At 44.5% G+C, this 24,627-nt stretch overlaps 2 protein-coding genes and 1 pseudogene across 5 annotated transcripts in view; 1 reads left to right on the forward strand and 2 right to left on the reverse strand.

Annotated features, from left to right (window-relative positions):
- Nucleotides 1-10,700, forward strand: part of EGLN1 (egl-9 family hypoxia inducible factor 1) — a 68,046-nt gene extending 57,346 nt beyond the window's left edge. For 3 of the 4 annotated variants that reach the window (XM_059170468.1, XM_059170466.1, XM_059170465.1), the window contains one exon: nt 183-2,679. Coding sequence is in view for 3 of the 4 variants with exons in the window: in XM_059170465.1 (XP_059026448.1) it covers nt 183-247 (65 nt within the window). In the remaining variant the exon portion in view is untranslated. Of the gene's footprint in view, nt 1-182; nt 2,680-10,608 lie in introns of those variants that run through there. The other variant, XM_059170467.1, reaches the window with a different exon arrangement.
- Nucleotides 10,701-10,934: 234 nt separating this feature from the next.
- Nucleotides 10,935-24,622, reverse strand: SPRTN (SprT-like N-terminal domain). Its single transcript, XM_059170470.1, has 5 exons — nt 24,048-24,622; nt 22,949-23,048; nt 17,160-17,288; nt 14,204-14,468; nt 10,935-13,274 (listed from the first exon to the last, which is right to left on the reverse strand). The coding sequence occupies exons 1-5, from the start codon at nt 24,266-24,268 to the stop codon at nt 12,526-12,528; spliced, it is 1,464 nt and encodes a 487-aa protein (XP_059026453.1). The 5' UTR covers nt 24,269-24,622; the 3' UTR covers nt 10,935-12,525.
- LOC131831021 (small nucleolar RNA SNORA70) lies at nt 20,256-20,365 on the reverse strand (annotated as a pseudogene).
- Nucleotides 24,623-24,627: the final 5 nt, after the last annotated feature.

Below are 24,627 nucleotides of genomic sequence, written 5' to 3' on the forward strand. Positions count from 1 at the left end.
CAGTGCTGCAGGGTAGCAAGTCTGACAGTTTTCAGATGACGTATGTTTGCAAAGCTGTAGCGGTGTGTGCACTGGTAGGAGCTCAGTGGGAAGCTGTAACAGAATAACAAAAGCTCTCTGGTGCTGAATGAATGAATGAATGAATGAATGAATGAATGACTTTTTTTTTTTTAACCTCACAGGTGAAAAAGGTGTGAGGGTTGAACTCAATAAGCCTTCCGATTCCATCAGTAAAGACGTCTTATAGAGCCTTCAATCCAGCAATACCCCACTCCACCTACAAGAATTGTTGACGCTCTTTGTTAACTTGTGAATATGAATAAATGGGATAAAGAAAAATAGACAACCAGTTGGCATTTTAATAAGGAAACAGAAACAACTTGGTCGTGTTGCCTCAGAAAGAAGATTGTGACTGTGACTTTGTACTGCATGACTTTCCAAACCTGTGATCTCATGGGAAGGATACAAGCTACCAGCTGAAAATGGGGGTGACACCTGGATATGAAATAAGTGCCCTAGGTAGAAGTTTTTCATTCTTATATTTTGCCAGATCTGTCATCTAGATGAGTTCATTTCATCTCTCCCTTTTTTATATAGTCAAGTTTGAATTTGAAGTAATTTTTGTATGATCAGGTATAATACATCAAAACTGAATTGAGAAAAAAGTACAGTATTACTCCCCCAAATAGCATCGATCTATTTTTGTAAACTTCTTCGTACTATTAAATTTTGCCCTAAAAAAGACCTCTTATCATGATTGTTGCCAGTGACTGATGATTCCTTTCCTTTCCTTTTTACTTACCGTAAGAAAAGGAGCACTTTAATCGCCAACTGAAAACTCAGATTGTTTTGTAGTCCTGTCTTTTACACTAATTTGAGCTCTTTAAAGATTGCTGCTGTTGTGTTTTTGACATTGTTCGTAACGAAACGTTAACAGTAAAACCATCACTGTTTACTACCAATAACTTTCAGTTCATGTTTTATACGGAAAAATACCCAGGTTTTATTCTTTTAAGTTAGTATTTTTAAAAGACTAAAGTGACTGGCACTAAATGAACTTGAGTTTGTCCTCAGCATCAAGTTCCCAAGACAAAGGGCTCTCTCATGCTTTCAGGTCTATCCTATAGACATAATAGGTGACGTCCCCTTCCTAAGACTTTTCCTTTTGCTTCCTGTCAAGTTGATCGGACTTCCAATTTTGCTGTTAACGTTTCCTTCCCACTCCTGCGATGCACGTGATTTGCGGTGGAGAACCTGGCTTCTGTTGGCTAGCATCAGGGGGAGACGGAGCGCCAGGGCTGGGCGGTGTTAGCGCAGACTGGATGTTAGCGAATCCTCCGCCCCGAGCCAGGGCAGGCCTTCCCCAGGCGTGACATGATGCTCTCCTCTTTGTCAGTAGCTGGATGTTTAGCTTAAAAATACAAAAGAAGTGGAAAACCAGGTAATTTTATTATTTTGTTTTGTGACTTTTCTTTACTTTTCAGAAAAAAAGGGACTATTAACAGTAACACACGAGGCCTCCCATACTTCTGGTTTTTGGTGGATGAACTGGGATGGACATCCAAGACTTCATTTTCCTCGGCCAGTCTTTAGCAGAGGCCAAAGGGTGGATCCATATTTAACATGAATCATGGGTCAGACCTTGCCCACTTCAGTTTTCTACATCTACCCTTGATCTTTGCCAAAATGTGTGCACAGAAATACTTCTGTATATTTCAACTCATGACAGTTTTAGCATCTGTATAGTTTGTATTCAATTAGAGACCTTTTCTATGGAAAGCTCAGTAATTTTTATTAAAAGATTGCTATTGTTCATGTAAAACATGAAAAAAAGTTGTTTGGTGAAACTGACAGTATAGACGTAGGGCGGGATGAAAGGTTTCAGTATTGTGAACTCACTTAGGAACGTGTGGGAGAAAATCAGAGTTTATTGTTGTTTTTCCTCGCCCTTGTTCGGTTTTGTTCCCCTTCCTCTCTGTGTTCCAGATAATGCCGTGTGACATCTCTGTAGTAAGTGCCTCTGCCAGCCGGACCTGGGGGTGCGGGCTGTCTCTGCCATCTGGTCTGCGGCGCGCTGCGCTAGGCCGCCACTCGGAAGCACTGTCGTTCTTAGGTCTAGTAGAGATTGTGTTCTGTGGAGGAGGTTTGTGTGGTCGTCAGGGGGTCCTGCAGCAGCCTTGCCCTCTGGGAGCCCCAGGGTCATTCGCGTGTGTATCTCTGCAGTTGTGCAAAGTGTCAGATTCTACTCTCTGTGCGTGTGCTTTCCAGACAGGTCTTAAAATCAGTATTTTTCAGAAAATTGTATCTAATTTCTTGGAGATCATTGTGAAAGGATCAAGAAATCCAGTGTAGCCATTTCTTTAGTATCCACTTAAAATCTGTTCATTTCATGTTAGTGGGACCATTAACTTGTCACCAAGCAGGACTCTATTTAAAACTATTTGTGGCCTCTATGTGTTTAATCCTGGTTAAAGATGAAGCTTCTAATGCTGTTTTTCAACACATTAACCAGCTGTAAAACACAGACCTTTATCAACAGCAGGCAAGGAATTTCAGGATTCATACACAGATAGATGGTGAAGTCATGTAATTTGAAAAGTGGTGTTTTGTTATGAAGGAGTTCTCAAGTTGCTTGTAAAGCTAATCTAATTAAAAAGATGTATAAATGATCTTGAAAAACTATGGTGGTTATTTCCAGCTGTCTTTTTTTTTTTTTTTTTTTTTTTTTAATCCTTCCTCATACACTGACTTTCTTAATGGGCCCTTCCATCAGATAAGGTCCTTTTCTGTCGCACATCTCTGGCATAGTCCAGAACGTTTGGTATTGTTCTTTATAAATGATAATAAGGGAAAGAGAGAGAACAGTAAACATAGGAGTCTTAACAATTCTAGAAACATCCTGGGGGGTAATTGGCCTGTCCACGGAATCTATGAGTTCTTTGTTTGAATTCTCAACATTTGGATTCTTGCCCTTTGAATAGGATTTTTAAAAATTACTCCCAGCACCAGTGCTGTCAGATACATCTGTGTCACCCCTCTGCAGCAAACAGGAAGGGGCATTAGGCATAGATCTGCAATTGTCATAGGTGTCCTGTGTGTATATGCATGGAAGTTTAATTCATGTAATCGTGGTCAGAGCCTACAGTGTAAGAGCTCTTACAATGTGAGATCAGTGTCCTTGTTTATTGATCTCTTAGCTAAGGGACGTTTGGTGTGGTGGTTTTGTTGTGTTCTAGCCTATCGTGGGGCATGTGGGAAAAGGTACTGAAATATAGTGGGCTGGATTAAAGGTGAGGGCAGATGAGTCAGAGATGAAGATTAATTTAATGAGGTAGTGTTGTAAAGAGAGCACAGGACTGACAAATCTGTTTAGCTTTGGTCTAGGCACTTAATTAGGTAACTGTTGGAGCCAGACCTAAATGAAGTACGGATTACTTCCAAGGTGCGCGTGGCCCAAGCATGAGGGCTCTGCGGTGGCCAGAGGCCACCATGGTAAATATGTATACCGTATGTTTAACCCTGTCCTTGTGTGTAGGTGGTTTTTAATTCACTTACACTCACGAGGAAATGCCCAGACTCCACTGCTTCAGGATCAGTCTTTGGACATCCAAGGTCAGGAATCCATTCCCCCCCATGCTGCTGTTGATTTTAATGCAGATTCTTTTCCTCATCGCCAGCGAGTAAATTTCACCTGAAATTTGGCAAGCGCCCAAGGATGAACCACTGGACAAATGACCTATATGAAGGGCCGGGCCTTGGGAGCTGGAAGGAGTTTTGTGAGGAGAAAATACTTCAAGACAAACCACTTCACAAGACAAGCAGAGCCTTCCCAGCTGCCGGCAGCCAAAGCTCCTTTTATCAAATGGATGATTTTTCGACTCTGAAATAAGGGGTCAGGGGTCATAAAGATCATTAAGGCATTTTTGGATCAGGTCATCTTTTTACTGAGATTAGGACATTTTCTGCCAAAATTAATGACTATTATGAGTTCTGTGAAATCACTCCATAGTTTTTCCTCAGAACCTACGGAGTAGGCGAACGTCATCTCCGTTGACAGAGCAGCTGAGAACAGTGACTCGTTCAGGACTGCGTAGCCAGGAAGTGGAAGAGAGCCAGGACTTGAGCGTGGACGTCCTTTTCTTGTTTAATTTTTTTAAAAGTCAAAGTTCTACTGTATATGTAGCTAAGTCAGCTTGTTCTAGAAGGGTTTTTAAGGAAATGAGCCCCTCATGTGCTTCCCCTGAGGACAAATTTTAACTCTTAAGTGATTCTTTGGATGTAATTAGTTGCCTGATTAGTTCTTAGTGACATAATCACGTTGCCACATGTTGGATTTCCAGGGTGAGGGCTTATATGCTAACCGGTTCCCCACTCGAAAGATACGACTGTAAGTCCCTATCCAGCCTCCAGGTCAGCCCCCCGCCGATGCATGGACTGCACACTTCATATCCCCTGCCTTCCTCATAGAATTTTGCTGTAACTTAAATCTGGTTGATCGTTCAGACTGTTGTGACACTCAGAGCTGGGACGCAGAGTAAACCATGGTGACTTTTCATCCACGATTTGCTTGTATCCTCCTGCCTGATTTTCCTGCTTTTCCTGCGGCTTCTCGCCTGCGGTTGTCTGGAGCCGTTGTCCCCTCTGCCTGCTACACAGCCGTCTTCCTGAGGTCTCCTTTCCCCATTGTTCTGGAGACCCCCTCCACCACTCTGCTGGGTCTCTGGTTTCCTGGATCCCTTATCTTCCCCTTTCTTGGTCGACTTCCTCAGTCCGGGAGGGGGAGCATGTCCTTCACATGTCTTCCTGAGAAAGAGTAGGTGGGTGGTAAATTTCTCAAGACCCATGTCTTTGTTTTACCCTCAGACTTCATTGGTAACTTGCCCAAGCTTCCCACTCTCATCCGGAAAGCATTTTCCTTCAGCATTTGGAGGGCATTGCCTCACTGGTTCTAGGTTCCAGCATGGATGCGAAGAACTCTAACGCCATTCCTATGTGCCTGACTCTTCAGAAGGAGGCCGCTTTCCCTCTGTGGAAGCTCACGGAATCGCTCTTTGTCCCTAGAGCCCGGGGGTTAGTATAGAAGAACCAGTTCCATTTAAGAGATACAGTATCTGTGGGGCACCTGGGTGGCTCAGTGGGTTAAAGCCTCTGCTTTCGGCTCAGGTCATGATCCTAGCATCCTGGGATCGAGCCCCACATCCGGCTCTCTGCTCGGCGTGGAGCCTACTTCCCTTCCTCTCTCTCTGTCTACTTGTGATCGCTCTCTCTGTCAAATAAATAAATAAAATATTTTTTTAAAAAAGAGATACAGTATCTAACCTTGCTTTGCGTCCATTTTAATGTTTCTGTTTCACAGAGGTTTTGGCTCACAGGTCTGGTCATTTTTGCTGGGTGTTCGTGTCTGAGGGGAGGTACTTGAGCTTCTGGTTTTCCAAGAAATACTGGCAGCGGCCTAAATCGGAATCTCTTTCATAGTCTTCCCAACACAGACAAGGAGAACCGAGCAGGTCACCTAGAGCGCATGACTGCACCACAACCGGGAGTGACACACAGAAGTTCAGCTTCGAGGCAGCCACACCATCACGAGGGTCAAAAACCAACACCTTTCCTGCCTCCTATAGCCCTACGGCCATTCTGCTTGTCACTTCCGGCAGCGTTCAGTCACTTACAGGAGCTACGCAGCGCGTCATTACTAAACAGGCCGTGTGGTAGGTGACTTTGCCTCCCTGTAGGCTGACCTGAGTGCTCTTAGCATGTTCAGAGTCCGTGGGGCTGAGCTGTGATGCCCGGTAGGTTAGTGTACTAAGTAAGGGCGTCTTCAGCTTACGACGGGTTCATTCCGTTGTAAGCGGAGGAAGATCTGTGTTGATGAATCAGAGCCCGGTTCACCAGAGCACTAGCCACTGGGTCATCAAGAGGAAGACGTTTGGACAAGTACTGTTCCTGGGAAGAGGCGTCAATGTCTCCTGGAGGCCTGATGGTCAAATGCAAGAAGGAAGCAAAGGTCTCGTGGTGGGGCGTCGGGGAAAGTCTCACAGAATTCGAAGAGAACAACCCCTTCCAGCTCAAAAATACAAGTGCTCTCTCTGGGCAACACTGCACTTCGCTGAACCAACAGAGCGCCTGTGACTCCACCCGGTCGGCCACACAGACCCCTCCTCTCTGCCTGGGTAGAACCAGCTAGCTCTGCCATTCAGGAAGAGAATGCCTTCCAAAACGAGCACAACAACGAAGACGGCATCTCTCAACACTGCATTAGAAGGAAACAAAATGAGAGTCATTGACAGCTCATGACAAAAGTCTCTCCTCAGCAAGAAGGCCGAAGAAAACCACAGGGAGAGCGAGCTGGAGTTAGACATCCTTAAGCTGGACTGTTCATGAATTCAACTTAACACTGGAACTTAAAAATGCAAAATGTCAGGGGCGCCTGGGTGGCTCAGTCGGTCGAGGGTGAGCCTTCAGCCCACGTATTGATCCCAGGGTCCTGGGATCGAGCCCCCTGTCAAAGCTCCCTGCTCTGCGGGGAGTCTCCTCCCTCTGCCGCCACCCCTCCCCCTGCGCTCTCTAATAAAATCTTTTAAAAAAATTTTCAAAATGTCAGAACAAAAACCAAGAAAACCTGCAACAACCTATAAAAAATTGAAAAAGGCAAAATTATCTCAAGATTAAATTATAGGGTGGCCAAGAAGAATATATTTCAGCCGAAAATACAGTGACGGGCACTGGAAAAAGAAAAGCACCCGAGAGTACATAACAAAAATTACAAGAGAGTAGAGTGGGCGCACACGAGTGCGTGTGCAGTGAGGGCAGCTCGCACAGCAACCTGGTACACAGCCGCGAGCACGGACAGTCGGCCGACACACAGCATGGAGGGCTCCCAGGTGTGCTAAGAAGATCGCCTTGTGGAGCCTGTAGGTGTGGCTACTGCCTATATGGTGGTAAGAATGGAACTGAGCAGGTGTGTGTGTGGGGGGGGGGGTCCCTCTTCATAAATGCGGTGCTGGGGCACCTGGGTGGCTCAGTCAGTTAAGGTCTGCCTTGGGCTCAGGTCCTGGGATGGAGCCTTGTGCCAGGCTCCCTGCACAGTGAGGGTCAGCTTCTCTCTCTCTCTCTCTCTCTCTCTCTCTCTCTGCCCCTCTAACCCTCCCCCGACTCCTGGTCTCTAAGTAAAATCTTTTAAAGATAAAAATAAATGCATTTCTGGAAACCATTTTGTACCTGTGTGTATGTGTAGGTACACACACGTTCATCTCTTGAACTGCTTTTTTTTTAAGATCTTATTCTCATGTAACATTTCCAGCCAGCATGAGGCTTGAACTCCTAACCCTGAGATCAAGAGTCGCGTGTTCTACTGACTCAGCCAGCCAGGTGCCCCTCTACTGAGCTACTTTAAATGTACACAGATGGGACGCCTGGGTGGCTCAGTGGGTTAAGCCGCTGCCTTCGGCTCAGGTCATGATCTCAGGGTCCTGGGATCGAGTCCCGCATCGGGCTCTCTGCTCAGCAGGGAGCCTGCTTCCCTCTCTCTCTCTCTGCCTGCCTCTCCATCTACTTGTGATTTCTCTGTCAAATAAATAAATAAAAATCTTTAAAAAAAAAAATGTACACAGATACATAAAGGAATCATGTGAGGAATCTTCTGTGAAAACAAAAAACCAAATGCCTTCCCTGTTTCTTTCATACAGGCACCGATTTTCCTATATTTAATTTGCAAGGAACACTTAGCCCTGGAATGATCTGGGTCTTAAAAGAGTGTTCTAGCTGGCAATACACAGCCTTGGACTCTTCAGAGCTATGGAGAAGAGTCGGTGTTCATGGGCGTATCATCAGGAAAGCACACAGAAACGGAACTTGACAATGCCCAGCCGTTTCAGCCACTCCACACCCAACAATCTGAGGCTTCTCCATGTTCTGTTCAATTCCACTGTCGGGGCAGAGGACAGTATTGATGTCCTGGGAAGCCCTCAGACTGCTGTAGGCGACACGGAGGAAAGTGCACTGTCTCAGGCTGTAATTTCAGAAATAGTAGAAAAGCATAGGTCTTGCCTTGTCTAGAAGGCTTCCTGTTATGAACCGCCCCGTTCTGCCATATGTGTGGGTGACTGCCTGCTTGCAGAGTGCAAATGACAGGTGGAATGAAAGCAAGGCTAGGAGGTTAGGGTGCCCTATACATCACTCCTTGTTTGTTGATACAAGCACACATTCTTGGCCTGCCGGGTCTCTTCTCACAGGACTTGCGATCATACCTAGCCTTTCCTTGCTAGGAATCAGAACTAGCAATTATTGTTCCAGTTGTTGGTAAGTTTCTTGTCCATTTGGTTTGGCCTCCACTTGGGGTTTTTTGAGAAATTGAACTTCCCAAGAGCGCCCCCTGGTGCTCAGTGAACGGGGGTAAATCTTTCCGCAGGGTTGGCTCCGGTACACAAGGCAGCCAACAGCAGCTTGTTTCTGGATTAGAGCACACAACATTGTGAACTTTAATAATCATCTAGCTGCAGAGCCCCCCAGAAAGAACAGTCTTTTTATTTCAAAAGACACAATGATGATTAGGTATGTATCCTGAAACCTTCTGGCGGAGTATTAGCCAAAAGAAGCCAGCACTAACCTCCCTGTGGCGTCCTTTTCTTTTAACTCTCTAGGCAATTTAATTTGTAATGGTAATTGTCATATCAGAGTTTTACTTCAGTGGTGGATATGCTGCTAGTCAAAAACTAAAACAAACTGCTAAAAAAGCAAGACAACGGAGAACAAGAAGCCAGCGGTCCTTGGTGAGAACAAACAAACCACGCAGAGCTCAGTGTTGTTTCTAGTAGCCCTGGGAGAGGAGGTCGTGTGTGTGCCCGGGTGCAGGATCCCAGGGAGGCATCAAGTTTGCGGGAAATACACAGTCACCCTTTCACTTTGACAGTGAAATTTACTAAAAAATCCTGTAAGCTTTGCGGGGTGCCTGGATGGTGTAGTCAGTTGAACTTCTGATTCTTTTTTTTTTTTTTTTTTTTTTTTTTTAAGATTTTATCTATTTGAGAGAGACACAGAGCACAAGTGGAAGAGAGGGTAGTGGGAGAAGCAGGCTCCCCCCTGAGCAGGGAGCCCAATGTGGGACTTGATCCCAGGACCCGAGGATCATGACCTGAGCTGAAGGCAGATGCTTAATAACGGAGCCACCCAGGTGCCCTGAACCTCTGATTCTTGGTTTCAGCTCAGCTCTTAATCTCAGGGTCGTGCTCTGTGTTGGACTCTGTGCTCAGCGCAGTCAGCTTGAGAGTCTTTCTCCCTCTGCCCATCCCGCTCATGCTCTCTCTCTCTCTCTCTCAAATCAATCAGTCTTAAAAAATATACATCCTGTATAGCCCTGGGTGTTAATACACAACTAATGAATTGTCAAACACTACATTAAAGACTAGTGATGTTCTACATGTTAGCTAACTGAGCACAGTGATAAACAGAAATCCTGTAAACTAAAAAAAAAAAAAAAGAAGAAATAAATCCTGTAAACTTTGAAGAAAACAAGCTCAGTGCTTTAGGACAATGGGACAGTATGAGTTTTTTGTTGTACTTTCCACTTTAGATACACATTTATAGTCTACAAAGCAAAACAGAGAACTTTCCAAATTTAAAATTAGGTAGATAATGGGATAGCCCTGACTTGAATTCTTACACAGTCTACCACCCTTCTCCCCAACCCCATCTCTCCAGAGTGCATGCTGATAGCATTTAAAGGTTGACCCAGGGTTACGAGCTGTTACTAGTGCAGGACGTGTACTTTAAAGGGTAAAAAAAACTAAACCAACAGAACACGATTTCTTTTATAATAATGACTCAGAGTTGAGGTTAACAATTCTTTTGGTGCAAGTTTTCTCAAAAGCTTCAACACAAATTGAAGTGAAGCCTATTTAATTCCAAATTTAAAATTAACTTCCCTTTTCTTGCCACCTAACGTGTTGTCATCCCTTAAAAGTGACCAACTCGCGGGGCACCTGGGTGGTTCAGTTAGTTAATCGACTGACTTGATTTCTGGCTCAAGTCATGATCCTGGGGTCCTGGGATCAAGCCCCGCGTCGGGCTCTGCTCAGCGGGAAGCCTGCTTCTTCTGCCTCTCTTCCTGCTTATGCTCTGTAAATAAATAAATAAAAATCTTAAAAAAAAAAAATTCTCTCCCTCTCTGACCCTCCCCCCTCCAAAAACCTGACAGACCCTTGACTTTACCACCTACCTCTTCCTCAACCCATCCTCTCCTGGCCTGCCACTGCCCTTCTTCCTCCCATGTATGTTGCCCCCAGAGAAGCCATAAAAACACTTTTCAAATGTTCTTGAACAGCTTACAAACCTTTACAACCCCTCTCCCTGCCCCCTTCCCCAAGCACCACACCTACCGAATCAACAGATGTGTGTTATCGGGGACCACACAAACCAAACATAAAGTGGACATGGCCCCACTCTCTAAATTCCACCTGGCTGGGTCTGTCTGCAGTCCTTCTGCCATTTTACCCCTCACCTCGGTCTGTTCATGTGGAACGGCTGGTCCCCCAGTAGAACGTGCTGGTCTAGCTCCAATGCCTTTCTCGTGCTCCTTCACTCTGCAAGGCCCCTTCCATCCTTCCTTACCAGGCTACCCTGACTCACCGTAGAAGATCCAGCTCGGGAGCTGTCTCCTCCAGGAAGCTGCCCTGACGACCTGGCTGTGCTGATGGCCCTGCAATCCCCGCAGCTCCCAGCAGAAACCACTGTGTTCAGATTAATCTGCTCTCATCGTACTACCCAACTAGGCCGTTTTAGAAAGCTTGAGGACATGGACTATCTTGTTTAGTTCTTTGCCCCAGAACCTCATAGAGACTCAAAAACTGTTTACCTGCACGTAATTTCCTAAACTGAATTAAGAAAAAATGATCCTCTATGAAAGTACATAATTGCATATATCCAACATAATACACACGTTTTAAGTCATTTATCTATAAATATTTATTAAATACTATTTTTCAACTTCATACTTAAAAAATACCAAACTTGTAAACACTCAACTAGATGAGCTAAAACGAAAAGGCCCTGACAGTAGAGTCAAGACAGTGGGACAGCCGGAGCTCTCCCGCATCGCCGGCAGTATTGACTCAAGCCAAACCCGCGTACGCCCTGTGCCCCCGCACGTCTAACCCTGGGTGTACACCCAGCAGACAGGAGCAAGAATGTTCTTAGCAGCATTACAGATCGTAGCCAGCTCCAGACAGGGAGTAGTTAACAGAATGGTGGGACAGACTCTGGCATATTCACACTACAGAGCAGTGAAACAGAAGGAACTTCCGCACGTGGCAACGAGGGTGGTGCTTCGTGAAGTTCAAAAACGAGCTCCAGCAACACGCGGTGGCAGGAGGTGTAAACGGTGGTTCCGTCCGGAGATTGTGGCTGGGAACCGGGAAGAGGTGCCCACGCAGCCGCCTTCTGCGGGAGCCGCAGTGTTCCCTCCCTGACCTGGGCAGCGAGCGCGATGTGCAAGTTCACACTTAGGAGCTGGCCCCTCAGGTGTGTGAGGCTCACGCTGCGACAAAGGTCAGAAAAAAGAAAACCTGTGAACTAAACTCTTGGGAAAATGCCAACATGCCAGAGGCAAAGTCTCCAGAAAGAAAACTGATAAAAGTATCTTTGTCTCTTTGCTGTAAAACATGGAAAAGAATGTTTTTTAAAAGAACTGTATACTTTTTAAAATGCACAAACGATATTCCTTTTTATTTTAACGGTTACAGCTCTGGTTTAAGGTTCATAATACTGTTTCCAGATAATGTTCCTCTGTTAACACCAATTAGGCAACTCTGTGATGTTACTTATGCGGTTACTTAAGCTCCCGACCCACTCACTCGGTTACATTTTGAGAAAACCGCTCAACTCTGGCCTACAGGACAGCAGGAGTCATAGTCTAGAATTTTTATTTTGCTATATTCCTTCTGTACTTTAACCTAAAACCTGCTGCCACCTTTTAGTGATGACAGGAATAAAATTCTTTAAAATACAGAAAATGTATTTCCTGCTAAGGTTTAAAAAAAGAAACCAAAAAAACCCAAAACTCTGCCCTAAAACTGATATACTTTGTCCTCTAGATTGTATTTTTGGTCAATGTGTCTCATGTTCTGAATATTGAATTACAGTTCTTGGACTGAGTTTTAATACTAATAAAAAAATACTCAGTTTAACCGAATACCTAACAGGATTCTTCAGTGAGTATTTTGAGGAAGTATATAAATAAAAAGATTAACAGATCCAAATACCTTTAAGAGCAAGAAAGAACAAAAGTTTCTAAAAATTATGCATGTGTACAAGCAGAACAAACTCGGCCACAGGATATGCGAGGCAAGAGTGAAAAATACAGCACCTTCTGACAGAATATTTTCCATTACAATCTCATACATGTGCACGGGAAACAGAACTAGCTCATAACCCACAGATCTCAACGCTCCCCAGAGATTCCTGAGCAGTTGACGCTATATTTGCGGGGTAACACAGGTGGGTGTGTGGCACCCATTGGTTTTTCAAAGCTCTTCAACTCTTGACTTTGATGCTATCACCTTCAAGGCACCAGTCCAAGTGCTCATTAATCTGAGACTCCAAAACTTCATTCTGACAAACGGGACAATCGACCATCCTGAGGCGGCTGGCCGGGCTGCTGGGACTCGGAGTTGCCGCTGTAGGATGGGAACGCCACTCTGGATCATTTCCACCGCTTTGTACTTGCTCTTTCTTGATAAAAAACTTGTCAAAAACAGTCTTGTCTTCTAGCCTGGGTCGTTTACTTGGGAATTTCTCTTTGGACCCACTCACGTCCAGGGACGCAGTTACAGATGTCGATTCCGGGGCTTTTAAAGAATTCCTCAGGGGTATCTTCGACGAGGTGCCCCTTCTCTGAGAACCAGAAGAGACCGAGTTTTTAGGGATGTCCCCGACTGTCAGGCTTTTCGTGGGAGAGCCGCTCACACTTCGGAAGGCCTTTTGGCTGGCAACTGAGACTGTAGGAAAGTAGTTGCTTAAGACATTTTGGTGACTGGTAGTCAGAACAGGGGATACAAAAGGAGTTTTTTTACTCGAACCACTATGTTCAAATTTCACCTCAATTTTAGTGTTAGGTCTGAGGGCTTTTGCTGAATGGTCTTGACCTAAAAGATCTTGGGTTTTATTAATTGTATATGGAGTGACAAACTTCCCAGATGAAGGCGAGTTGCTCCTTTCTCCCAGAACATATCCTTTCCCACTGAAAGGGATTACCAGTTGGGTCTCACCTCTGTTGGGCTTATCTGCAAAAGAAGCAAAGGTTTTTCCTGACTCGAAATCAATACAGTAACCGATGTTAAGCTGATGGACATTCTGCAGAGGTCAGGGAGCTTCTGGGATGGAGAGGACACAAAGGATAAAAAACATCTTCTCCTATTCAGATAAGGAGTTCCAGCAGCCAAACACTACCAGCAAAGGAACTTTTACCTTGAAAATCCCCTAGCATTCTAGAAGTTTAGTTCCGGAGGGAAAAGTACGCTCCCACATTCTCACCTTTCCTCGTACTCCCACAGAATGAGGATATACAATCTCACCACGTATTCTTCCCTAGCTCCTCTCAACATTTTGGATTCAGGAACAGTAGTTTATTATGTTTCTGGATCCAACCAACACCTTCCCAAGGGAAGAAGCCTTAACTTTAGTGACCTGGGTCCCCTGTCAAAACTCAGTTACTCTGAACTTCATAGGAAAGAGATAAATCTGGAAGATGAAGAACCGGCACATATATGTCATATCCTTTTCCCATTTTTCTCCCAATGGAAATACATACATCAGCAGCAGAAGTCTCTCGGCTACAGTCCAGCTGATAGGAAGGGGTGGAGTTAGGACTAATTCCGGGCATTGTTATTTGAATTGTTGTTTTTATTTTGACAATCATTTTGCCTTCTGTTTCCCAATGACTCATCGGAGTCAAGATAGGGAAAGGGACTTTACCCTCTAGTATTATCCCTGGCAACTATTGCTACTTTAACTCACATCTACATAGAGCAAAGCACATTTTTCTACTCTCACTTCATAAATGGGAACTGTTTTTCCTAAGTTCACACTTAAAAATATCTATATGAGAAAGAATCCTTAAGCTCATCCTAACCCCCAGCCTGCAGAGGTCACCCCTGGCTTTACCCGGTTAGCCGAGGTCCCAGCAAAGGGGGAAGACCAGACAGCAAGGTACCTTTATTTTCTGCGGGTGTTGGCGGCTGCCCTAGTTTCATCTTTCCTTTGCCCTTCCTGGAGTAATTCTCTGGTTCCTTGATTTTGATGTAAGTGCCGCCGCACGTCTTCTGGTGCTCGGCCCACCAGTAGTCATGAGCAGAGGGCGCCCGGTTGGTGGCACGTTTAACGTAGCCGTAGTAGGGCTTCCTGTGCTGGCACGGGCCATTGCAACGCCACCAGTGTCGCCGGTACTCGTCCACCTCATCGTGGAAAGTGTGGTACACCTGGGCAAGAGAGCGTGTTCAGTGTTAACGAAGCATGTTAACAAGTTTAAGAAAATAGATAAGCAGCCTTTATTGTCAAAAGGTCCCTGTTTCTGTGAACTTTCTGCAGTGACACTTTGGGGAAGACAATGACTACACTGAGCTTCTGTGCAAAAGTTCATTTTAATACACTAGCAGCAGCTAATCCCTCACAAACTGTCTAAAGAGAGGAAAATCTGAGATTAGAAAAAAAAATTTTTTAACACACAAAAACCCCTATCAATGCTAAAAACTTTAGAAACCAAGTTTCAAAATTATCAAAATTTAGGGTAAAGACACAATTTTATATAAGCCATAACATGTAAGAATTGTTCCTACTGCTGAACCGAATTTTCTCCTACGAGTAACACCGCCCAAGGGTTCATTTATACGGAATATAAACGCTCCACCCCTACCAGCACAAGCACCTTGCCGGATGCGGCCTCTGCTATACCCACACCACATGCGCGCAGCTCTTTGCTCCTGTCTCTGTAATGAGCCCTCACAGGGCATCATTTTTATCTGCTTAAGGCAAAGAGCACCCCAGATTTCAACTGGTTCATCTCTGTGTCCCTCCTGGCTAACACAGGCTCTGGCACAGTCAAGGTGCTCAGTCGCATCTGCCGCCTGCCTAAAGGAAAAGCTTCATTACTGATCCAAAGAATATTCTCTGCGAATGTGCTTTTCAGTCCTTACATGGGATCCTTTAGTTTCACCCTCTAGAAGGAACCTTACTTACGGGAAAAGTGGTCTGAAAGAAAAGTGAGCCCTCCCCACGCGGTGGCCCTGCGGATAGCAGGGCACCACTAAAAAATTGCTAATCCTAAATAACCCTAAATAAATCCTAAATAACCATTACTACTGTACAGGATAAGCAGCATCCATGGATGAGGTTTTTTTTTAACCAAAGACATTTAACTTTCTCATGAATTCCCTGAGGAAAAGAACGTGAAGCCTCTGGTCACTCTCCAGCAAGGTTTTATCCTGGCCGTCTTAAGCAAAACCCTTGCGTGACTTGGCAAGCGCACCCAACAGTGCGTATTACGTTTGGTGCACGAGACACCGGGGGGCGGGGGTTTGGGGACAAAGATGTACAGAACACCCTCTTCCCTTACACTGAGAATTCTGCACTTAATTCACTGGCCAAACAGCCAGGGCACTGAATCTGTTTTGCTTCCAAGTCTTGTAACTCCTACAGCCTGGGGATGTGATTTCTTTAACGATGTCATCACTAGAAGAAAATTGTGCAACTGGATGCCCTGTGGAGTTTGTTATAACAGGATGTAACCTGTAAAAGCAAGGGGTGTCCACTTGATAAAACCGCTCCTCGATGAAAACACACAGATGCGCAAGATAAAAGAATATATCCTCTTCCAAATGAACAGTAGGAAGTATACCAGGACTTTGCTCACAGTGAACACCCTGATGAGGAAACTAAAAGCCTTTTGCACCAGCACCTCCACAATTCTTTTGCTAGTCGGGACTTTATGTGACTGTCTTTCAATGCAAGCCACTTTCTTGATGATGAAGTAACTCTATTAAATAATTAAATGAGCTCTCTAGACTATTAAAGCCAATGGCTGGAAAAAATATATATATAAGGTGAGCACTTTCCATTTTCCACCACACCGGCCTTTATGCCTTTCAAAGGCAGGAAATCTCTGCAGGAATGAATATCCTATTTGGTTCAATTCGATGCCGTACTCATTAAGCCCTCGTGGGGGCGCTGCACCACACAGCTTCTACGGAGGTGCAGAGACCGGGAGAGCCGCCCTGTGTTCAGAGGTTGGACAGCAGAGCAAAATATTGGAGAAGGTCCAGGAGCTGCTGAGGACACTCAAAGGACAGAGCAGTCCTGCCTGCCGCAAAGACAAGGGGCATGTGACAGCACAGAGGAAGTGGCACATGGGAGGGAGAGCATGTGTGAGGGGCAGCACGGGGGCAGGAAAGTTCTCTCAGAATCAAGACAAGCTGTGGCTGTGGGAGGCAAAAGACAAGGAACAGGATGGTCACCTGATCAAATGAATCCGTAATAAATAAAAACTTCTAGTATTTACCTTGTACTCAAACTGGGCTAGAATGTTTGTGTGTATTTTTTTCCTTTAATCCTCAAGGACCCAAAGGTAAGTGTCCTTATGGCCCTCGTTTTTTCCTCCTATGCAGACGCCCCACCGTCCAGCATCCGTGGAGCCGGCCTCGGAACCCCAGCCTCAGACTCCTGGGTTTTCTGACCCCAGGCTCTGCTTCCTACAGGGTTAAGTCTTACAGAATCAAGACTTCAGGTGATGGGAACGACACATGATACAGGAGCGATCGAAGGAGACTATCACATGGAAACGAAGATGAGGGACAGTTGTGATGACCCAGAGGTAGGGCAGGCCTGCAGCCAATGTGTGTACAGTGTCGCCCTAGCCATGCTCAGAGGCCTTGCAGGGGCCGCAGGGACACCCAGCCCAAGACGGACTGGTCAGCTTCTTTTCACTTGTCCTACCATTTACTGTGGAAATGCCTCAAAAATAGTATTTGTTCCGACCCAGGTGTCTATTTTTAGTTAAATCCCAAGAATTACTGAATAAATAACTATTAAAAATCATAAACATTATACTTATTTAATATTTAATAAGCTAACTGATTAAATTAATAAATGTTATATTTATTATTTAACTCACATACCGTTATATTGGCTCCTGTCAGGCGATTGATGCGATGCATGTGTTTACAAAACTCTGGCCCATGCCCCTCCCGGTCTTTATCATTATTAGTGACAAATAAATAGGCGTGTATCATTTCATGCAAGAGGGTCTGAAACAGAAAATAAATTAATTTGTTAGGGTGCTTTTGAAAATAATAATGCATTTTCTTACTCTACGTGGGATCTTAACTTTGCTTAGATCACAGGCTCCTTTCAAAGACTGGTAAAAGTCACAAACTGTCTTTCTAGAAAAATTACATACACATACATTGACAAAACTTTGCATATATTCTCCGAAGCTCTGCAGATCCCAGGTTAAGAACTGTGTTCCAAGAAAGGCTTTTTAACTCTTCATTGAAACCCAAAAGGAAAGATCAATGAACTCAACTACATAAGAATCTTAAAATTCTGTGTGGGGGAGAAAACACGGTGACTGAAAAAACTAATTCAGAACGATGTATGTGCAATGCATCCCTCAGGCTATTCTTAAACTATAAAGAGCTATTAAAGTCAACAGAAAATGACCAATAACCCATTTTTAAGTGGGCAAAGGTCATAGATGGATTCTCAGAGAAAGAAATATAAAGTCTCTGTCAGCGGCACCTGGGTGGCTCAGTGGGTTAAAGCCTCTGCCTTCGGCTCAGGTCATGATCCCAGGGTCCTGGGATCGAGTCCCGCATGGGGCTCTCTGCTCAGCAGGGAGCCTGCTTCCCTTCCTCTCTGTCTCTCTGCCTGCCTCTCTGCCTACTTGTGATCTCTATCAAATAAATAAATAAAATCTTTAAAAAAAAAAAAAAAAAGCCGGGGCGCCTGGGTGGCTCAGTGGTTAAGCCGCTGCCTTCGGCTCAGGTCATGATCTCAGGGTCCTGGGATCGAGTCCCGCATCGGGCTCTCTGCTCGGCAGGGAACCTGCTTCCTCCTCTCTCTCTCTCTCTGCCTGCCTCTCTGCCTACTTGTGATTTCTCTCTGTCAAATAAATAAATAAAATCTTTAAAAAAAAAAAAAAGCCTCTATCAATGCTGAAAGTTTTCATGTAAAATGATCAAAAATTAGGATAAACCATAAACATGAAAAAAATGGGCAACTTCATTTATAAAACAAATACAAACTAATGCTACACCAGTAGGTCACTTCTGCTTATCTACATTAGTAGAACTCCTGGAGTTTGATACCATTAGGAAAGCTAAGGGGAAACAAACATTCCTGTCTATCTCCAGTAAAACAGCAAAATGAGCCAAAGCCCACAGAGGAGAATGTGGTAACATCTCACAAAACTACAAATGCACTTATCCTCTGACCCAGCAATCCTGAAACTAACAGGAAAAGTCACATGTACCAGGCATTTTCACTGCGGCATTGTTTATTATATTAAGACCGGAAATAAGTGTTCAGCAACGGGGGCCTGGCTGAAGGAACTACGGAAAATCCACAACATAGGATTCTATACAGACTTAAAAAAGAACACAAAGATCTCTATGAAGTCATCTGGAGAAACCTACAGGGTATGCTTTTGAATGAAAAAGGCCAAGTACAAAGAAGAATGTACACAGTCTTTTGTATGAGAAGTATGTCAAGTGATCAGGAGAGGAAATAAGAATGGACATAAATATTTGCAAACAGTGGCACCAGTTAAGCATCTGACCCCTGGTTTCAGCTCAGGTCATGATCTCAGGGTTGTGAGATCGAGCCCCGTATCCGGCTCCATACACAGCGCAGTCTGCCTGAGGTTGTCTCCCTCGCACCCCTCGCCCCCAAAGGCTCATGCTCACTCTCTCAAATAAATAAATCTTTTTTAAAAATTTGCAAAACAGAGCAGCGAAACAACAAAGAAACTAATAACACGAGTATCTTGTAGTAGTTGGGGAGTTCAGCACAGAGAGGGAAGGGGTAGGACAACGTTTCTAGGTATACAGCTTTCGGTAGCTTTGGGATTTTGAATCGTGAAAATTTCAGAACAAACAAACAATAAAATCTACTGCTCTAGTGAATAGCATCTGATGGAAAAATCCTGTGATTGGCCCAAATTTCAACTGAATTTACATAAATCTTGTTTGAATTAAAACAACGGGTGCCTGGGTTAAGCCACTGTCTTCAGCTCAGGTCATGATCTCAGGGTCCTGGGATCAAGTCCTGCATCCGGCTCTCTGCTCAGCAGGGAGCCTGCTTTCTTCTCTCTCTCTCTCTCTCTCTCTCTCTCTCTCTCTGCCTCTCCGTCTACTTGTGATCTCTCTCTGTCAAATAAATAAATAAAAACTTAAAAAAAAATAAAAAAAAAATAAAAAATAAAACAACAGCCTACTGCTCATTTGCATACCAAGGATGCCAAAGTGTAGGTGCAAAATTCAGAGAAGTATTTAAGGTTGCAGTTTCATAATGTATCCCAAAGAAATATGAATACATTTTTTACAAAGTGAGAGTCAGTGGGGCACATGGGTGGCTCAGTTGGTTAACTGTCTACCTTTGGCTCAGGTCATGATCTTGGGCCCCTGGGATCGAGCCCTGCATCACGGGCTCTGGGCAGCAGGAAGTCAGCTTCTCCCTCTCCCTCACCCTTTGTGCCCTCCTTCTCTCTCTCTCTCAAATAAATAAATAAAGTCTTTAAAATATATATATATATATGCTTATTTATTTATTTATTTATTTTATTTATTTTGACAGGAAGTTGGATTTATTGGTGGGCATGAATATGACAGGAAGGGGTAGTGCTAAGGTTCTCATGAGTGCAGAGCCCTCCATTTGTCCAAGGGACCACGGGTACGGATGTATTTGACCCCACAGCCATCTGGGATAAGCCGCTTTTCAGCCACCATGTCTTCAAATTCATCCGCACTGAACTTAGTAAAGCCCCACTTCTTGGAGATGTGGATCTTCTGGCGGCCAGGGAACTTGAACTTGGCCCTGCGTAGGGCCTCAATTACATGCTCCTTGTTCTGCAGCTTGGTACGGATGGACATGATGACTTGGCCAATGTGGACCCTGGCTACTGTGCCCTGGGGCTTTGCAAAGGCAGCCTGCGTACCTGTCTGCAGCCTAAATTGGAGATAGCCATGAGGTCAGACCCCAGCATCCACCAAAAGGGCGGTCTCCAAGGTCCCTTAGGGCAACCCATACAATCAACAGGCTGCATACACTACCGAGGAGGCTACTGTTTGCAGCCATGGCACACTGGGCCCCCATATATATGCTTTTTTAAAAAGTGAAAGTCATGAAGGTCTTCAAGAGCAAACTTTGTTCGTAATGTTTTTACAAAGAATTTCTATCAGAAGAACTAGATTTGCCACTAATGAATTGTAGTCTTATCAAATTCTGCTGAACAGAAAAATGGGTGAATCAAACATTTTAACTTGGTCACTCTGAAAACATCCCCAAATTATCAACTCCATCTCTGAAAATGAACTTAATCGTTTTAAGTAAATGCCTCTCTCTCGGGACTTAAACTCAAAGAGCATTCTACATTTCAAAGGTTTTCCTACATTCTAAAGTAATGATCAGCAACTATTCTTATAAAGGGAAAGAAACTTAGTTCCTAATTTTGGGTACAATTTAAATACCTTGAAAATGGAATGGCCCATGGCACCATACCGAACCATTTCTATCTTTATATATCCACCATTTTCCACATTTAGGCTAGATTCAAGGCTCTAATCAGCACGGTCCCAAAACACCTCTACTTTCCACCACTGTCCTCTATCTGGACAAAAGCAACTACTTCTGGTCCTCAATATGCCCTAATTTCAGGCCTCACTTTCACCTCACTGCATGCCTCATTCCATGCCAAGGGTAGTTTTCCTCCACCATATCTGCTTGTCAGAATACAGTCCGTCCTGTAAGGCTCACCTCCATGTTCTAATTAGCAGAAGTAATAATTATAAAGTGGTAGTAATGAGGTCAAGTGGTACAGGGGATAGGACAAGAGCTTTGGAGTCAGGGACCTAATCCAAGGATTTGTTACTTATCACGCTCAAGACCCTGAACCAGTTACAAGGTGCTCCTCACGCCTAAAATGGGGATGTCCTGGCCTTGCAGGGCCATACACACTAGATTAACTATTGTTATTCCAAAATCTGGCCACAATATGTGCTCAACAGTGAGTGGAAGGAGTGGCGATGTCAGTAGTCACAAAATACACAGCCAGGAAGCTTTTCTTCTTTGTCCTTAACCACACAAAACCTTTTCCTTTTCTGAACCCTTTTCATGATAACTTAGGTCATACTCTATGTACAGACCAGAGTCACACGGTTCCTTCTCAGTCCTTCTCACCCTGATTTGATCTTGTAACTTTCTGACAACAGAAAATGCTCCCTTGATAGCATTACTACGCGTTTCCCATTCTCTTCTCACCCATTACCTTAAAAAAAAAAATTGTTCGTGTGTTTAATCATTTACATAATAAATACTCATTAAGCAACTACTGTTCTAATTAGAGCTCCTCATAAGGTTGATTTGGTTTAATCATGTTCAAATTTTTTTTATGCCTACTTTTTCTGCTTATTCACTGTGTTACCAAGAGAGTCGTATTAACACACAACTATGATTGTGGATTATTTCTCTTTTTGCTTCTACTAATTTATGTTTCATGTAGCTTAAAGCTGTATCATTACTTTAAGGGTCAAATTATGTGTTTTTATTTAATAGATTATTTTATCATTCTAAAATGTTAACCTTTTTTTCTAGTAAAACTTCTTCCCTTAAAATCCTTAGTCTGATACAATAGCTTTCTGTTATTGTTCGGATGGTGTACTTTTTTCAACCTTCTACATGTAATGTATGTGTGTCTTTATCTTAAGCCTATTTCTTTTCATCTAGTATGTCATTCCAAATCTTTAGTGCTTAGTCTGTTTATATGTAATATAACTACTGATATTGTCTTTATGCCTACCTCTTTTTTTTTTTTTTTGCAGGACTTTGTTCCTTTATCCCTCCTTCCTTTTTTAAATTATTTCTGTTGTACCATTCTATACTTAGTAGCCATTTACTTTTTTTTTCTAATTGTGGTAAAAAGCACGTAACATAAAATCTACCAGCTGAACTATTTTTAAGTGTACAGTTCTGGAATGTGAAGTATATTCCCATTGTTCTGAAACCCATCACCTTCTATTATCCTTAAAAACACCATCTTTTTTATTTCCGAGCATGTTTTAACATATTTCCCATCCAATCTCTACCACCCTATCCTCTTTATAATGCATATGCTTCAAGTGACATAACTGGGGCAAGATCAGTCACACTGGGGGCATCTTAGGGAACTTCAGGCGTGTTCTAGACTCAACTAACCTTAATCAGGGAGCCCCTACTCCTCCATTTTGCTAGTGACGCATGCCCTCGCTCGTGCTGGCTGGTTATACCAGCTCAGCTAGATATTCTGGGAGGGCAGCACCACAGTGTCTGAACAGAGAACTTTGGTTTGTGTGACTTGGTTGGAAGATATGGGTCCTAATTTTTTCTCTGCTGCTAAGTATGAAACTTAAACCTGTTACTTACCCTCCCTGAGCTTTAATGTCCTCATTTACAAAAAAGAGGACAACACACGTAGTACATAAACAGGGTTGTTGCAAAGATCAAATCAGATAAAACACCTGAAAGCCTTTAGCTGTGAAAAACTATAAAAATATAAGGTAATTGTTATCATTTACCCTGCAGTTAAAGTCTGCAATGACAAAAAAGACACTTTGGTTTTGGTTTTACATTACAGGTTAAGTCACGGCAGTCTAAATCAGTAATAAGCATTTTCAAATTACTCAGCTAAGAATCAAGTTTATGCAAAGAATACCTCTACGAGATCCTTTCTTGGTCTCAACTTTAAAAGAGGTTCACTGAGACGGATGGAACACATTCCACCCCTCCCTTCATAGCTGCATATCCCAGCACACCTGGAAAACAACCACCACAAAAACATTATTTACCTAATATACAACAAAAGAAATAGAGATGAAAGAGGAAATCCTTATACATTCTTGGGCAGGTCACACCAAGTACCTTCTTGGTTAGGAGATATTTGCATTTCACCCCAGTGAGATGTGTCAACAGTAATGCATCCCTTGCCCTTGCCAGGCTGCAGGGGCCCCAAAGAGGACAATCCTGTTCTGTGGCTCCCAGTCTCCTCCCTCCAAACTGTAATCAGTTTGTGTTAACAACCAGATCTCCAACAGCACGACTGGAAAACTGTAACAGAAGCATCTGTGAAAGAGACTGGTTCTTTACACACAGTTCTGTGTCTGATTTTAATCTGTCTTACTTTAGGAACTTGGAACACAAGCACCACCGTGGTATAAACTCCATCCTAAACCTGCAAACCCCCTTCAGGTGCAGGAACAGATTCTTTCAAATCGGGATTTGTCAACCTCAGTGTACATCCTTTTGGAGGCATCCCCGAAGATCCTCTGGGTGCAGAAATATGGAAACGTCAAGCCCGTCCCCCTTCTAACACCGGAGCTCACTACGGAGTGGTGTTATCTCCAAGAGCGTGGAACAGGACAACGCACGTCCTTGGGAGGCTTCCCCGCCTCCTCGGCGTTCTTTCTTAGCGACTGACTCTGGATGCTTCTCCCTCCTGGGTCAGAAATGTGTTAATTTACTTTCAAACTGGAGGAGATCCAAAGACACTTCCTTTTCCCTCACTGTGTCCTCTACACATCAAACTGCTACGGGGATGGGCCATACAGCTCCCGAAAGTTGCTGGAGCGGGAGAGAGACAGAGCAGGAAGAGAGAGGAACCCCGAGAGCGGCTGCTGGTCCCAAACAAGACCCCACGTTTCACGCCCCGCCCCCCGGCCCATCGGGGCGGAGCGAGAAGGGGAGCCTAGCTAGGGCCGGGGGCTGCGGAGGGGCTGCCAGCCGTTCTCGCTCCCCCAGCGGGGCTCGGGACTCACAGGGTCATTCGCATGCTCCACTTCACCTCGACGGCCTCCAGCTGGCCCCAGAAGAACCGATCGTTGAACTGCACGAACAGGGCCTGCAAATCCGGGGTTGGGTCCACCAACTCCCAGGACGCGTCCACCAGCGACAGGGGCGCCTGGGCCCGGTCGCGCTCCGACCGCTGCAGGTCCCACTCCTCCTGAAGCCGCAGCGCCAGCACAAGATCCTCATCCATCTCTGCCGGCAGCCCAGGCGGCGTGCGCCGGCGTTAGGGGCTCCGCGTCTCCGAAGCTCCGGGCCGGCCGAGCTCCTAGGAGATACCGGCTCTCGGGCTGCTCTCGGGTCGGCCCGCCGGTCTCGCGAGAACTCAGGAATAACTGGCTCTAGAACGAGAACTGAGGTTGCCCCAAGCCAAGATTCTGGGGCTTAAAAAAGAGAACTCGGCTAGACGCCTGCTAGTGGGCTCAAAACCTGGGTCTCTAGGGCTTGGACTCCAGGAGGGTTTCAGGAAACTGGTTACCGGCTTTACGCTTCGCCGCTAACTTCAAACACTTACGTCACGCTCAGCTCATGCGCAGTACCCACGTCCCTCTG

This window comes from Mustela lutreola, chromosome 4 (assembly GCF_030435805.1).
Source record: "Mustela lutreola isolate mMusLut2 chromosome 4, mMusLut2.pri, whole genome shotgun sequence".
Taxonomy (NCBI): Eukaryota; Metazoa; Chordata; class Mammalia; order Carnivora; family Mustelidae; genus Mustela; species Mustela lutreola.

Coding starts and splice junctions, on each gene's coding strand:
- SPRTN (XM_059170470.1), bottom strand. CDS start 24,268: ATGGATGAGGATCTTGTGCTGGCGCTGCGGCTTCAGGAGGAGTGGGAC. Junction 23,049..24,047: donor TGGAGCATGCGAATGACCCT/GTGAGTCCCGAG, acceptor GTTGTTTTCCAG/GTGTGCTGGGATATGCAGCT. Junction 17,289..22,948: donor CAAGAAAGGATCTCGTAGAG/GTATTCTTTGCA, acceptor TTTCTGTTTCAG/ACCCTCTTGCATGAAATGAT.